Raw genomic sequence first — 15,638 nt, 5'->3', positions numbered from 1 at the left:
AAATGAGGAGGGCTTGCTGCTGTTTCAAGGCTCATTTGGACTTGAAGCAGCTATTCCCTTCGTCTTGCTACACCAGTTTTGAAGTCTGTTAGTGTGAACTGGGCCATTCGCCTTCATTGCTATGTGCGATTGTTTATCGGCCCCCGAAATATTTTTTTCCCGTTTGGATCTATAGCCATCAGAATTGTTGTCTTAAGGCCAAGAAAGATGCCAAGCGGATTTATTTTACCAAGTGGATCATCATGGCCTTGCGATATTGGTCCATTTGATTGACCTTTATTATAATTATGAATTTATTTTATTTTCAGTTGCTACAAACGGGACAGACATAACTGTGGGATAGGACAGGGGGAAAGAATGAAAGAAAGAGGGGGAGAGAAAGAAAGAAAACCAAAGGGGAGAAGAGACGGTGAGAAGGGGGGGGAAGAGAGAAAAAAAAAAAACAAACAAACAAAACACCTGGATCACCTGTATGGAGAAAAAAAAACAGAGGAGACAGCAAACAACAAAGAGCAACATAAGAAAAAAAAAAGCACCATCACAATAAACTACCTAGTCATAGATATCAATAGTTACTAAATAATAAACGATATTGTGCAGCACGCAAGATAGACAGCGCACAGTGTGCTTTGAGGCAGCAGCCAAGAAAGCTGTAGTCGGCGTCTGTGAATACCCATGTGTACACCTGTGTGCATACCTGTGTGGATCAGCATGCTTGCATTCCAAAGGTTTCTCCATGTAATGATCTGCTAGGGAGTGTGGGGAGCCACAGCCCTGTCCTTTATGGTATCAAGCGGGTATGGAGGAGATCAAAACTCCAGACATCCAGAGGCCCCCAGAACACAAGAGACCAAGGAAGACCCACAGAGGGGCAGCTGCGCCACTGTCCCAGTAAGAGCTGAGGAGAGTCCCAGATGAGGGCTCATTCAGCAGCCGCGGAGCAGAAGCCAGGGGGAGTTGCAGTGACGCGCCCGTGAGCTCCGCCGGCAGCCAGCTGTGCCTGAGTGACCGAGCCCCAGGCCGAGAGGCCGGGGGCACCCCACCTCCGAAATGGCCCGAGCGAGCCCCAATAAGCGGCCGCCAAGGAGTGAGCCGGTGTGTACCCGGACGCCCACCCCCAGACACAAAGAACCACCAACGCACCGACACCTGAGGGAGTCCGCCACCGGCAGGGGAAGTGGTGGTGGGTGGAGATAGGCCTCCAAACCTTGGAGGGCCTGAGATGTCCCCAGAGAGGTGGCGTCTGATACCCAACCTGACATATAGACACAAACATACAGGCACACACAGACACAAACATCCATTCCCACCCTCATGCTCTCATGTGCACTTCACACTCAACCGACGTGGAGACAGACATAAAGAGAAGCTGTACACACGATCACACTCCCCAAGCGTACTCTACGAACCGGGTCTAGGTACCTTTGCCCCTGGAGGGGGGAACTGCACCCAGACCCAGGTGGTGTTACCCTTTTCCCTGCGGTGGGGAGAGGCAGACCGCCCCGACTCCGCAGCAGCAGGGAGGCCCCACACTCCAGACCGCAGCCGGACGGCCGACTCCTCCTAGCCCCCCCACTCCAGCAGCAAAGTAAAAACTTTTTATTGGCTTAAGAAATAAAAGAATGCTATTTGATATATTAGAAACTTTCTAAATAATCAATTAGTTCTTTTAGGGGAAAAAGCAATGAGCTATGAACTAGCATATTTTGTAGGAATATCATACTTTTTATGAATATCATATTTTTGTCACTTCCTTTATTACTTTATTACTTCCTAGGGCCCTAAATTTTTATTGGGGCCACAAATCACTCTGTTTGACATTAGGGGTATAATATCCCTCCTTACTGATCGTGGTAAATATGTTGTGCTTGTGTTATTGGACATAACAGCCGCATTTTACACAGTAGTTGTGGGAGAGGTCTGCAGTGTAGATGGTGAAGAGTAACAGAGACAGAACCGTTCCCTGTGGAGTCCCCATACTGCAGATGACCCTGTCCAACACGCAGCCCTGAGTTCTCCATACTGTGGTCAGTGGGTGAGGTAGTCAAAAAGGGCAGCATCATCGGCTCCAATGCCAGGCTGGTAGGGAGTCATTGGGCTCATCTCGGACGGGGACGAGTCTGCCTACAGGAGGGAGGTTGAACGTCTGGTGACCTGGTGCAGCCACAACAACCTGGTGCTGAATGCCCAGAAGACAGTGGAGATTATTGTGGACTTCAGGAAGCACACAGCCCCACTCCCCCCCATCATCCTGACTGACACCCCCATCACCTCTGTGGACTCATTCCGCTTCCTGGGTACCACCATCACCCAGGACCTGAAGTGGGAGCCCACCATCACCTCCGTCATTAAGAAAGCCCAGCAGAGGATGTACTTCCTGAGGCAGCTGAAGAAATTCAACCTGCCAACACGGACGATGATGCAGTTCTACACTGCAATCATCGAGTCCATCCTCACCTCCTCCATCACCGTGTGGGACGCTGGAGCCACTATCAGGGACAAACAGAGACTGCAGCGTGTTGTGCGCTCTGCTGAGAAGGTGATTGGCTGCAGACTCCCATCTCTGCAGGACCTGTACACCTCCAGGACACTGGGGCGTGCAGCCCGGATCTCAGCTGACCCTTCTCACCCTGGACACAGTCTGTTTGACCTGCTCCCCTCAGGCAGGAGGCTCCGGTCCATTCGCACCAGAACCTCTCGCCATAAGAACAGTTTCTTCCCCTCTGCTGTTGGACACATGAACAATAACCACATGACTGTCCCCGCCACTAACACATGACCCTACGCTGTGTCACTGCATCATTCCATGTTTGGCACTGATCACCACCTGCACTCATGTATATATGTTTCTACGTAGCACTCATAATTCTTATTCTCATGTATATATCTCATGTATATCTCATGCACATATCTTTCTTTCTACATAGCACTTTAATTCTTATTGTTTGCACTGAAGCACCGCAGCAATTTCCTAATGTTGTAAACCTCAACATCTGGCAATAAACCCATTCTGATTCTGATTCTGATTCTGATTCTGAAACTGAAGTGGGTCCAATGATGAGCTCACCAGGCGCCGAAGCTGAGCCAGGACCAGCCGCTCCAGGGTCTTCATCAGGCAGGATGTCAAAGCCACCAGCCTATAGCTGTTGAGGTCCTTGGAGCGTGAAGTCTTTGGCACTGGGACCACACAGGAGGTTTTCCAGACTCTACCCAGTTTTTCTTTTACTGTGTTTTTTTTTTTATCTTTAAATGGTCTGGCTCCTGTGTACTTATCTGATTTGCTGAAGCCACATGTTCTTCCTTGCTCTCTCTGTTCAGCTGCTGCTGTCGTTTCCTAAGGCACGGCTGAAATGCAGAAGAGACCGAGTGTTCTCTGCTCCGGTGCTTTGGAATAACCTACTCCTCCATATTAGACAAGTGTCATCAGTGCAGGTCTTTAAGTCCAGATTGAAAACCTGTTTTTAGTCCCTGGTTTTTCACTCTGTAGGAAACTGACACCTAATTAAGTTTATTGTATTATTAATAATTTTATTGTATATTTCATTTTGCTAGTTTTTTTTTATATCTGTGTTGTTCAGCATTTTGTCCTGCCTGGTGTTTTCTTAAAGTGCTATACAAATAAACAATAAATATAATCATGGTCTGACCCCCCTCCACCTTTCAGGGTGGAGCCTGCTGGAGAACGATGGTTGAGACCAGGTCTGAGGAAGTGTAAGTGTGTTTTTATTGTGATTCATGAAAACAAAGCAGCACACATTCAACCATCTTCATCATGTCAGGAGTCATCATCAAAGTGTCAATCAATGAACAGATGATGGATCAATAACTGCAGCTGGATTGTGTTTGTTCTCTCCATCAGATTCCTGTCAACTCACAATCGACACAAACACAGTGAACACAAAGCTCCAACTGTCTGACAACAACAGGAAGGTGACACATGTGAAGGAGGTTCAGTCATATCCTGATCATCCAGACAGATTTGATGTTCATCAGCTGCTGTGTGCAAATGGTCTGACTGGTCGCTGTTACTGGGAGGTTGAGTGGAGAGGAAGGGTTTATATATCAGTGAGTTACAACAGTATCAAAAGGAAAGGAGAGAGCAATGACTGTGAATTTGGACTCGATCATCAGTCCTGGAGGTTGCACTGTGCTAATGATGGTCCTGTTTATGTCTGTCACAATAAGAAATTTGCATCCCCCTCCTCCTCCTCCTCCTCCTCCTCCTCCTCCTCCTCTGTCTCTAACAGAGTAGCAGTGTATGTGGACTGTCCTGCTGGCACTCTGTCCTTCTACAGAGTCTCCTCTGACACTCTGATCCACCTCCACACCTTCAACACCACATTCACTGAAACTCTTTATCCTGGGTTTTGGTTAAATTATAATTCCTCAGTGCGTCTGTGCTGAGTTGAGTGTAAAGTCCTGTTAGAGAAACACTGACTGTTGAACAGATAGTTCAGTCTGTACATGTCTGTCTCTTTCACTCGGAAACACGTTTTCAGATTCATGGATTCAATCAGTTGATGTTTGAAACTCTTCTAAATGATTCCTTGTAAACTTCTTGCTTTTCAGTCCTTAACCCTTTAGAGCCGATCGGAGCGGGCACGCTCTGTTTTGCGTAACTATTTTTAAATCCCGGTAGCTCTGCAACCACGTAAGCTAGCGCAATCATTTTTTTTGCATATGAAACTGGAGGAGTTTTACTTACATCTTATGCCATCAGCTTGTCCTCGGTCACAGTTTCCTTCCACATATAGCTTTGCAAAAACTGCATAAAAAGCACTTGCAGCAATAAAAACATAATATTCCAGAAACACGCTTTGCCGATCTGATCAGCTGTTCATAACACTTCCTACGTTGGAATAGACGTCAGCGCGAACTTTTGCATGTCCGCCATTACCTGCCCGAAACCGGAAGTGACGTCATTTTCACGGAAATGTAGTTTTTTTTTACCATCAGGGCCTCAGGGCCTATACTGGTATTTTTAAAAGTTGTCTTTGACTTTATGACTTTCTGTGTCATTTCTGGGATGCTTAGGACTCATATTGCACTGCTGGAAATAGTTTATTTTGATGCATATGCTGCTTTTTGCAAATTTGCAGTATAATATTTATTTTCATTTTTCCTGCGGTATATAAAAATTGGTGTATTTCAAAAATAAAACTATGAAGACACTCAAAATAAATTTCCTGTGGTAGGAAACAATTTTTGCAACTTTTTTATATTTACAGTTTTGAGGGATAAGCCTAAATTTCTCTAACTTGAAATATATGTTAAAGATGGAAGTTACCATTATTCCAGGATCCACGTGTTGCTTTTCTTTTTCCACTCAAAGCTTCACAGTGAATATCAGTATGTTGTGTTTCTCTGAAGCTCAGTTCACAACCAGCTCCTCTGCATTTTCAACAAGTCTGAGCTCATTAAAATGAATCCAAATGTTTGATTTCTCTTTCTTAATGGGATTTTTCCAAACTCTCCACAGGCTCTCACTGTTTCACTCATTGTTGGAAGGTCATCATTTGAAAATGTTTCAGCCATATAAGCTGAAAATGCAATAGTTTTTAATAGCTCAATAGTTTTTAATGTTGACATGATTGTATTGAGGGATCATAATGGATATGGCTTATTTAATAAACAGCAAACCCTGCATTAAAACACTGTAACATTGACATCTTTTCCACAGAGATAATTGTTGCGACTTTCATCCGTAAATAAAGCTGCGGCCGGCTGAGTTGGTTGTGTCCCTCCAATAATCCATAATGAATCGTACTTGTACTTTGCGCATTTATTTTAAGAACAAAACAAAAACAAACATTTGCGCTTTCAATCAATTTACAACTAGCGCATGGATTAACTGGTGTGCCAAAAAATGACGGTCAACAGAAAAGTTTGCCCACAAACCACTCACCCAACACACCTGCTGCGGACACAGACACCAGGTAAATAGACTGTGACCACACCCACATACCATCACCTGAGACGCAGGTAAAGCTATACACCTGTGCCACCAAAACAAAAAGGAAAAACATAAACATTGACTTTGGCTCTTACAATAATTTTAACCAGAATACTTTGTAGTATGTCGGTGAGAGCTTGGATATGAGATTTTTAAAAATGTGTAAATATGCCCATATACCATTGTATATGTTGTGTATGACTGTAGTTTGTATACGACATTAAAACTATCACAAAGGGTCCTGGTGAAGAATCTGCTGGAGTTAATGGCTATTTGATTTGTTGTTCTTTCCTGAATATGTTTTACATTCTAATGAGAGAAATAAGTAGCTACGGAAATTGTATTTCCATTGTTATATGTCAGAAATTTGTGGAGCTTTTATTTTGATGTTTGGATTGACTGTAAGTAGGAAGTGCAGAGAATAGTGGGAAAGTATGGCTACACCTTTGAGATAATGGAATTCGTCGAAAAGCAATGGCTGTAATTTCTGACAGTTCCTTGTATATTCGGCAATGAATAATAGTGTGTTCTGTGACATTGTTTTCTCTACTACTACACCTTCAATGAAGTGCAGTAGTAGTAGGTCGTAGCCTCTGCGCTAATGATACAAGTGTATTCTCACTCACTACCTTGTCCAAAATAGCTTATGCCACATAAACTTTCCACTCTGCTATTTTAAATTTGTTTTATGTCTTATGTTTTTCTGATTGTGTAAACTTTTATGTTGCTTTTACATGAAATTTCCCAATCGTGGGACTTGTGAAGTAGCATAACATAAGCAGCAAGGAAGGTGATAAGTAAATAGCATTAGCAGACAATTGAGGTTCTTTTTAAGCATACTTTATTGCTAGCATCTCCATTTTACCATAAAACAATCAATCAGGCATGCAAAAATCCCACTGGCTTTATACAGGACTTTGCCCACACCTGACCTCGTTAGTCCCTACCATTGAACAAAATAGGTCAAACCAAATAATACAATTCTAAACAAAGAACAGGAATAAAGTCATGCATGAAACTGACAAACTCATTTACTCAACTAAATAGTTTGTAAAGTAAAACACTGCATACAATATAACTCAAAAGGCTACTTTAAAGAAAACAAACAATACTATACAAAATGAAAAACCCTCCATTTGGTTACACCCAGTGATGCAATCATTGACCTCATGACCCTATATAAACAGGAAGTAGTGGGCGGCCCTTCCCATACACCTGTCTCACATATAGGACCTGAATGCACAACATGGACACCATGGTAAGTATAACCAAAGCAACATAAAGAAACATAATTTACCAGACATGTGCCTGTAAACAGAAGAAAATTCAGATGATCTGATGGTTAGTAGTGTTTGCTTTAAAACACATGCATGGATGTAAAGAATGTAACTACTGCTACCACAAACAAAACCCGGGATAGTGTGTGTTAAGAGAAGTTACACCAGCAATGTCTAAATTAAAGCATTATGGCTGACTGTAAAATAACAGAACACAGAATAACAATATATGCAAGTGACAAATGGCAAATGAATTCTGTCCTAGCCACTTTGTCACAGGACTAATAAAGGTGTCTTATCTATTATTATTCTGCTGTGTACAGTGTCCTTGAGTGTTCTGAAAGGTGCTTCCAAATACAATTTATTATTATTACCTGCTTATTTTTTGTTGTATTAATATCAGATTGTATATCTATTAGATACTTATTTTGTAATGTCCTATGTTAGTGTTGTTACGATATAAATATATATTCTTAATGCTTATTTTCTGTTTATATTGTTTTATAGAGCCCAGTGTAGGAAAACGCCCTTGTGAGTTAGAATGTATGCCAAAAGTCACAGAGTAGACTGCACGTCTTGTGCAGAACACAGGAAGTATGGAGAAAGAGGAACTAAGTAAACTGTGTGTGTGTATGTGAGACCATGCTGGCTTCTAATTAGCGGTGGATTTTTATAATCGGTTTATCGATTAAAATCAATTCTGGCTTGTATAACGTGAAATCGATTCATTAAAATCCTGAATCAATTTTTTAATATAAATTTATTTTGCCTGAAATGCCAGAATCCCAGGTGAAACCTCACAAAATTTCAACAACCACCAAACAGCTAAGACAGTAAATGACAGCAGGGCAGAGCTTCTGCACAAAGACGTAAACACACAGCGCGGATCAGAATCAATGAGATGTCGCCTTTCTCACCCGACGGCACGGACAGGGCTGAAAGCCAACAGCTCGCTGATTCCGATGTTTCGGTGGGTCCGCGCTTTGTGTTCACGCCGTTTTTGCGCTGATTCTAAAGCTGTTAGTTTTATCTCTCTCCAAACAATATTGACTGAACCAGCAGCAAAAGAAGATCCAAACTAAGCTTCACATAAACATCGTCATGAATTCACTCTAACTTTCACTGTTTTGCTTCCACCATGATAAAATCACACTTCATGCACAGCTCTCTCTCTCTCTCTCTCTTCAAGAACAGTTTCCCATCTAAAAATCTGTTTTCTGCATTATTCGCTTGCCTGTTAGGCACAAGTCTACCATTGTTTACAGCGCTGTCGGACGCTGTTTTGTTTTTTTCGTTTTACATACTTCTGAAAAGAAAACCTAATTTTTGCCATTCAATACTGAACACACTTAAACTTAAAATTATGCAAAATGCAAAACGCTTAGCCGTGTCTCTAATAAAACGGTAAAACACGTAATAATATCTACAAATGCATCTTAAAGCTGTTATATTAGCACTCTGTGTATTACTAACATAACCAAATTAACATTATTGACACTCGCTGACATTCAATAGTCATTCTGTAAATGCTTTCAGTTTAAATGGTCTTACCTGTAAACACTGCTGTATCCACCAGATTCCAGCCAGAGTGGATTCTGGAGTCTTATCAATCTGCTGTTAATGATCCTCCATCTGGATGGATGATAACAACCTATTAACGCCCATTGTATGGACCGATAACATAAGCGTGTGGCTCAAAAGAGTCAGCTCAATCTCATTTACCACCTGCTCTGTGACTCTAAAGTGCTGGTCAATATCACCATATACATATAGTGACATTGTAAGGGGGGGTATGAAAAGGGGAAAAAAACAAAACAATGCTTGGACACTGCTAGCACGGGACGCCCACACAAATGCAAAGCGGGAGATGAAGCATCGCTGAATATGTTTCCAAACCAACTTCCTTCTAAGCCAAAGACTAGAAAATATGGTGAAGCAAATCTTCCCTTTGGCTTCACCTGCACAAGTGCCAAGGTAGGTCTCCCTGCAGAACTGGTTTTCCCTTCGTCAGGAGCAGCGCTGGGTTCTTCAAATCACGGACAAACAGGATCCCACATTCTTGATTTTTAGTTCGCAAACACTTGTAATGACTAACTACTCCTGACATTTTGGAGATGTTAGCTCTTTATACAGTAAAGTTACAGCAGGATACAAATAACATCAGGCTGATCCTGCCACGATTTATTCCCCCGGTTCAAATCACGGACAAACAATATCCCACAGCTGTTTGTTTTTAAACCCATTTTGCACAGAGAGGCATTTTTTGAAAAATGTATTAATAGCAATGTTGAACATTATTACACAGGAAAACACAACTACACGTAAAATAATCACACCGTGACGCCTCTGCCTTTGTAAATGGAGGGACAGTAACTGCGTGTAAAACCTGCAGACAGTCAGATTAACAGTATTTTGTCTCTATCTGCCATTCTGCAATTCATCTCATGTAAACAATAACGTGGCCACAGTGTGACGTGAAAAAACGCACATACCTTTGACGATGTGTGACGAAACAGCTGCGTTTTCAAAAATACCCGTGTAGGTGTGGGTATAGCGTAAAAGAGTTAGTAGTTTATTTTTCTTACTACCTGTAATTTATTGCAGATTACTTGTATTTGCTTAATTGTTTACCAATACTTCCAATACACCAATACTCCCAGCAGAGGACAGAGGCGGATGGGTGAACTCACTGGAGTTCTCAGCAGGGGATGACCGCTGAGACTGCTCAGCAGAGTTGTCAGGTGAGACAGCTGGCATCCTAACCTCTAGGGGTCCAACTGAACTGCTAACTGTGTTACAGGCCGGACGTTTGACTTTGGTGAAGGTGTGGATGGGAGAATATTGTCAGAAAAGACTGTTTCAGTGAGGTTCCTTGCTCTCCCTGTAGGAACCAATGCTGATGAAAAAACGTCCCTAACATTTTTATTCCATAAATTAATAGTCCTAGGCTTAGTAACCCCAGGCTTGGAAACAACAGAGTGAACACAGTCATTGACACTGAATGTGGGCTCAGAAAAGGCAGTCTTTGAAGCAATGGCCATGGGTGAGGCAGAGAAACCACTGTTATCCTCAGAAGAAACACAAAAAATAGCACCCCCCAAAAGTCCTTGTGTCAGACATAGAAGAAACAGTGTCCCCTCACTCACCACTTCCGGTTGTTTGCATGTCCCAACATCCGGCTGTGGGGTGACGCGCCGGTGGTGCAAACATGGCTTCCTTCTCGGAGACGGCTCCAAAGGGCTCGGTAATTCCACATCCGGCTGTCCGAACAGCACGTCCTCCATTGAAGTGAACGAGTAAGCTTTATCAGTGGGGGGGGAGTTTGTGGAAAATGAAATCCTGTACATGCAGGTGCAGTGAGTCCAATAGCCAGGGCTGACCGGGAACAAGCTGTTGTAGCCTGGCTTCCACAGTGTAGAGAAACACTTCTTCTTCATACTCAAGCCACAGGTTAATTAATCTTGAAGCAGAGTCGATAATGACCTCCTGAAGCTGCTTGGGTGGGGTGAATGCCCCTGGATCCATAATCTTGCTGGTCCGTACTGTCAGGGCGAGTGTAATGAGCCATGTGGAGAAAAATAAAGGAGGATCCAATTGCAGGCACTTGTGGATGTGTGAAGGAGGTTTATTGGGAAAATAAAACGCAAGTTGAAAATGGCAAACAGAACTGAAGATAATTTAAACTGGGAACAACTAAACTACTAAACATGAACAAGAACAACACAGAAGAGCCACCTCCACAGGACAAGACTCAGCTGTCCATCTGCATCTTAAGGATAAAGGTCACTCTTTGAGGATGCCAATGTTCACATTTTGGACAGAGAGGACAGATGGTTTGAAAGAGGAATGAAAGAAGCATTTGCGTCCACTGTGAGCGACCATCTTTGAACAGAGGCGGTGGTTTATGACACCAACTCTCTGCCATCTATAATCCAGTTTTGAGATCCCTTCCCAGACGCCTTAACGCCCACTCACATCCTGGGCCATCTGATCTCAGGAAATCACATTTCCTGCGTGGGGCCAGGTTTCACAGTGAGCTCACCTGAAACCCTGGCTGATTGTGACCAGCCTGGCAGCTGGCCTCTTTGGCTGGTGGTGGAGCCCGCCCTGGCCTGGCAGCTAGCCTCTCTGGAGCCCGGCCAGAGAAGTCCTACCAGTACCAGTTAGCTCTGGAGGTTTTCTTCTAGTGCTTCTTTACATGTGAGCTTCATTCTGTTACTTTGGGCTGATTTCACTCCCACTCATTTTTTACTTTGTACTCATTTTCACTGTGTGCACACTGCTGAGAAAAAGAAGCTCAGCTCATTTCTGCTGTTTCATGCGTCTGATTATGCACTCATTCTGAGAACATCTCCACCTCCTAAAAAACAAACTCTCCTAAATAGCACCTGTCACAACCACAACAAGCAGAATCATCTGTGGGACAATAACCCTTTGACCTGTATGCTAAAACTCTTTTATGGTTTGACGAGACACACTGTGATCAGCTTGTTCACTCTGAGCCAGTCTGAGCAGTTAGACGACATTTTTGTAAACCAGCACATGAAGGTGTGGCCCTCTCACCGTCTTCACATGGAGTTCTTTCGTCTCTCAGGAAGCAGCTCACCTGTGTGTCCATGTTTAGTGTCCAGGTGGAGTGGAGCTTGTTGTTCATGTGTGTGTTTGAAGAAACCGTAAGTTTGCTTTGTTTCTTCCTTTAACAGTGTGTCTTTAGGAACTTTACTGTTCTGAAAGCAAAAGTATAGTTTGGATAGAAAGTAAGAAGTTACGGAAAATGGCATGGGATAATAAGTAAGAGGGAGATATTTTTATAGAATACAAAAAACTAAAACAAGCCACTGTTTTGTGAATGGCCTGTTTTTTTTTAGGATGGGGAAACATCTGACTGGTTTATGTAGGTGCAATGCTAAGGAAACGACTAAACGTGCTTATTAGCTGCAGGAAGTATGTTGATCAAACGACAATGATGAGGGTAGAAATGGGTAGAACTAGTCAATTCCAGTATGAAAAGGTGATTAATCAGTAAAGTCATGATAAAGGGAAAGGAAAGATTTTTCATTTTTTGAAGAATACCAAATTTATCAAGATGATCTGAGGAAATGGAAGTGATGCAGCAGTAAAACCCAGGAGATGGCAGTAGTGCAACATTGTTGGATGCAATGTGCCTCTAAAAATAAAAGGAGGAAAAACAACTGTACTGTTCGTTTCTGCTCTATGATGTTTGGACCAAATGTTCAGCTCATATTTCGAGACAAACATTGGATCACTGTTGTGTTTGAAGTCGCATGATTACAGAATTCAGCTGCTTGCTGCATACAATGCTACTACTGCACATTCATCTAATGTATAATGCCCCCCCGCCTTCTTTTGCACAAGTCGAGGAGCGTGTCAGGTTACATTTCCCTGTGTTTTTACTAGTACAACTATATATCTTGAACCTATTGATTCCACACTGGTTAACAGTTAGTAACTCTGCACTGAAACATGTGTTCCCGAGATAACCGGTTTAAATCAATCTGTATAAACCTTTAGAGCCATCAGATACTGATCATCACTGGTGGAACATTGCTCTTCCCTTTAAACTGTAAAAAAGAAAATAAAACCTGTTTTGAGGAAGTCGACATTCAGGTTTTACTAAAGTGATGTGAAAAACAGCACGAGGTGAGGCAGCACCAGCTCAGTTACTGCGAAAAAAGCTGTTTAGAAAAAAATAAAGGTTTTCACAGACCTCATTTTCAGCCTGTTTGAAATCCTGTGCTTGTTAATTATATCTGCATATGGAGGCATGACATTATTTGGACTCTTCAGCATTCCCATGTGTTTGTCTTGATGTCACTTGCCTATTGTGCTTTTTGCTTCTTAATACTGGATTTGAGTCTGAGTTTTCATCTAGTGTTAGAAGCTTTTGATCATTATTAGTCCCAGAGTTTTAAACACTTTGAATTTTCTCATTTTTGAACTGTTTTCAGTCTGAATGAATTTCCACTTGATGCTTTTTTTAAGTTAGTGTTTCTAATCTTGTGTCAAATACATTTATATGGTGTCTCAGTTACACATGTAGATGTGTTAAGTGGCTGAACTGATAAATGGTAAAATTCTGTTTGTTGTAATGAAGTATACTTATTGATTCACGAAGTTAAGGTCAGAGTAACGTGTCGCAGCCTCAAACACACTTATAGCTCTGCCTCCATAACGAATGTGTGAGGTGTAAAGTGCTGAACATAGCCCCGATACTTGCGTTTAATCAGTTTCAAATTAAACACAAATTAACTGTTCAAAAGAAAAATAAGTCTGACAAATGGAAATGTTCAGCTGTGAAGATTAGAACGGCTATGGAGCTGATCAGATGGTCGTGTCCAGAATATCAGGTCTGAGTCTGTCATGGTCAGCAGACATGAGGACCTGCGGAGCAGCAAGCAGCCTGATGCTGACTGCCCATGCACTCTTTTAACAAGAACGCAGATTTATTCATGAAAAAGAGAAGAATGGAAATGGGAGGAACTGAGTGGAATATATTGTTAATAACTTGGCTAATATGCAAGAAACACATAGTGTGACACTGAAACACGAGGAAGTGTTCACTTAAATATTGCTCTGCTGACAGCTGATGGTTGATTTTTTTGCCCCAGTTCCTCGTCTCGTCGTCAACACCTTCTGTGTGCTTCCTGTTTAATTCACTTTAGCTTCCATAATAAATCCCTGTACACTTTAAACCAGTCTGCAAGTCCTGCATTTGGATCCTCTCTCCATTTTTCACAAACCTGAATGTGACAAAAACTAAACATTTCTATATATCTGTGTTCCAAAAGAAAATCAGTCTCTTTGCTCTTTTTTGTTTCTTTTGTTCATGGTAGATTTATTTCTCTAAATCTCCACAGCACCACATTCTGTTTGTAGAATGAAAGTCAGCAGAGAGGCTGGTCTTAGACGAGAATTCAAAAGACTTTCAAACAGAGGATGAACAGGGTTAAAGGAGAGAACAGAAAGGTAAAGTTAGTCCTGTAGTCCAAGAATAAAACTCAGCATAACAGATTATTTTTAACATTTTAACGTCACAGCATATCTGAGTGAATAAAAGTTGTAGTTGTAGTTGTTGCATTTGTTAATCACAGTCAATCAATCAAACCAAAATCATTATATTAAATTTGCACCCTTCTGTTAATAACTGAGAACATGTAAAGATAATTAGATATCAGTTTCAGGTATGTCAACAGATGTAATGTGTTACAAATGAATAAAATTATTGATGAACTTAATGTTTTAAAAATCTTTTTTTAATATTACCGTTGATATAAAAAGTACTAGTGTATTTCTATATAATAATACAATTATATGGAAAATCATGTCTGTGTACAAATTGTACACATGATTTTCATCAAGTGCAGATGTCAGTCTCTCTTTTTCACTGTGTCCAAAGTATTTGAACTTAGCTGTCCCTCTGATACACATTTCTGAGTCCCTCTTGTTCACTCCCAATAAAAATCTTAGCATGTTTAACTCTGTAACCTCCAGTTTTTGGTTGGAGGGGAGGCAGTTGGGGGAGCTGTAATTGCTAAACTTCTCCTGCAGTTTAAATTAAAGCTGCACAGTCAGAAAGCACCAGTGTGGCATCAACTGAAAATAGAAATAGAAAAAATCAGCGTGTGTCAGTGAATGCATCGTGTGTGCTTCACGGCTCCATCTAGTGGACTGATAGTAGAAGCAGAGCAGCTGATGGCAGCTTCCTCTGCCTCACACTGCTGTCTGACTGCATCCAGCTGACACTGATGATGATGGAAAGCAGGATTTCAGTTGATGTGCACATGAATGATTTGTGTTTCCTCTGCAGGTAGAAAGTGTGTGTGAGCTGAATTGAGCAGCATGGATCAGTGTGAGGACAGAGAGGAGGGAGCCCCTCCCTCTAAAAGCACTCTGTGTGGGGAACATGAGAGCCAGACCAAAGCTCAGAGGTGAGACGACCATCTCTAACTGTGCATGACTCTTCTCCATGTCACAGCTCAGCACTCACATCACTGCTGCATCATTATTCACAGGAACCAGCCTGGACTATATCATGGAATTTTCTATTGGTATTTGTTACTGCATGCAGGAGAACAGACACACACATCAAAAAAAATCCCAGGCTCATAGTAATGAGCTTTCTAACCCATCACAGCGCCCCTTTTATACCCCCCCCCCCCACACACACACACACACAGCTCTCTGTATCTTTTAGTTGCAACAGGTTTCTGTTCTACAGGCTGTTGCTGGGCAGAGACTCCCACTATCTTTACTCAGGAAGCTTCAGGCACTGGTCAACATTTAGCACATGCCATAGTGAAACATTGTTAAGCAAAACTAAGCAGTTTTTTTCCACCAGATTATCCTGACATATACACATACGTCATCTAAGCATACAAAGGTTATAC

At 42.0% G+C, this 15,638-nt stretch overlaps 1 protein-coding gene across 1 annotated transcript in view; it reads left to right on the top strand.

Moving 5' to 3' along the window:
* LOC146634776 (protein NLRC3-like) overlaps window positions 1-15,638 on the top strand; it is a 239,633-nt gene that overhangs the window by 178,063 nt on the left and 45,932 nt on the right. Inside the window, exons 12-13 of the mRNA XM_085378601.1 lie at window positions 3,665-3,711; window positions 3,860-4,404. Coding sequence (XP_085234727.1) covers window positions 3,665-3,711; window positions 3,860-4,404 — 592 coding nt within the window. Of the gene's footprint in view, window positions 1-3,664; window positions 3,712-3,859 lie in introns of the transcript that reaches the window.

Source organism: Diplotaxodon limnothrissa, linkage group LG3 (assembly GCF_057381915.1).
Source record: "Diplotaxodon limnothrissa isolate DT_005_m linkage group LG3, D_limnothrissa_male_GT1.1, whole genome shotgun sequence".
Classification (NCBI taxonomy): Eukaryota; Metazoa; Chordata; class Actinopteri; order Cichliformes; family Cichlidae; genus Diplotaxodon; species Diplotaxodon limnothrissa.
Note: the sequence above shows the minus strand (reverse complement) of the source record. Positions and strands in the feature narration are given on the sequence as shown.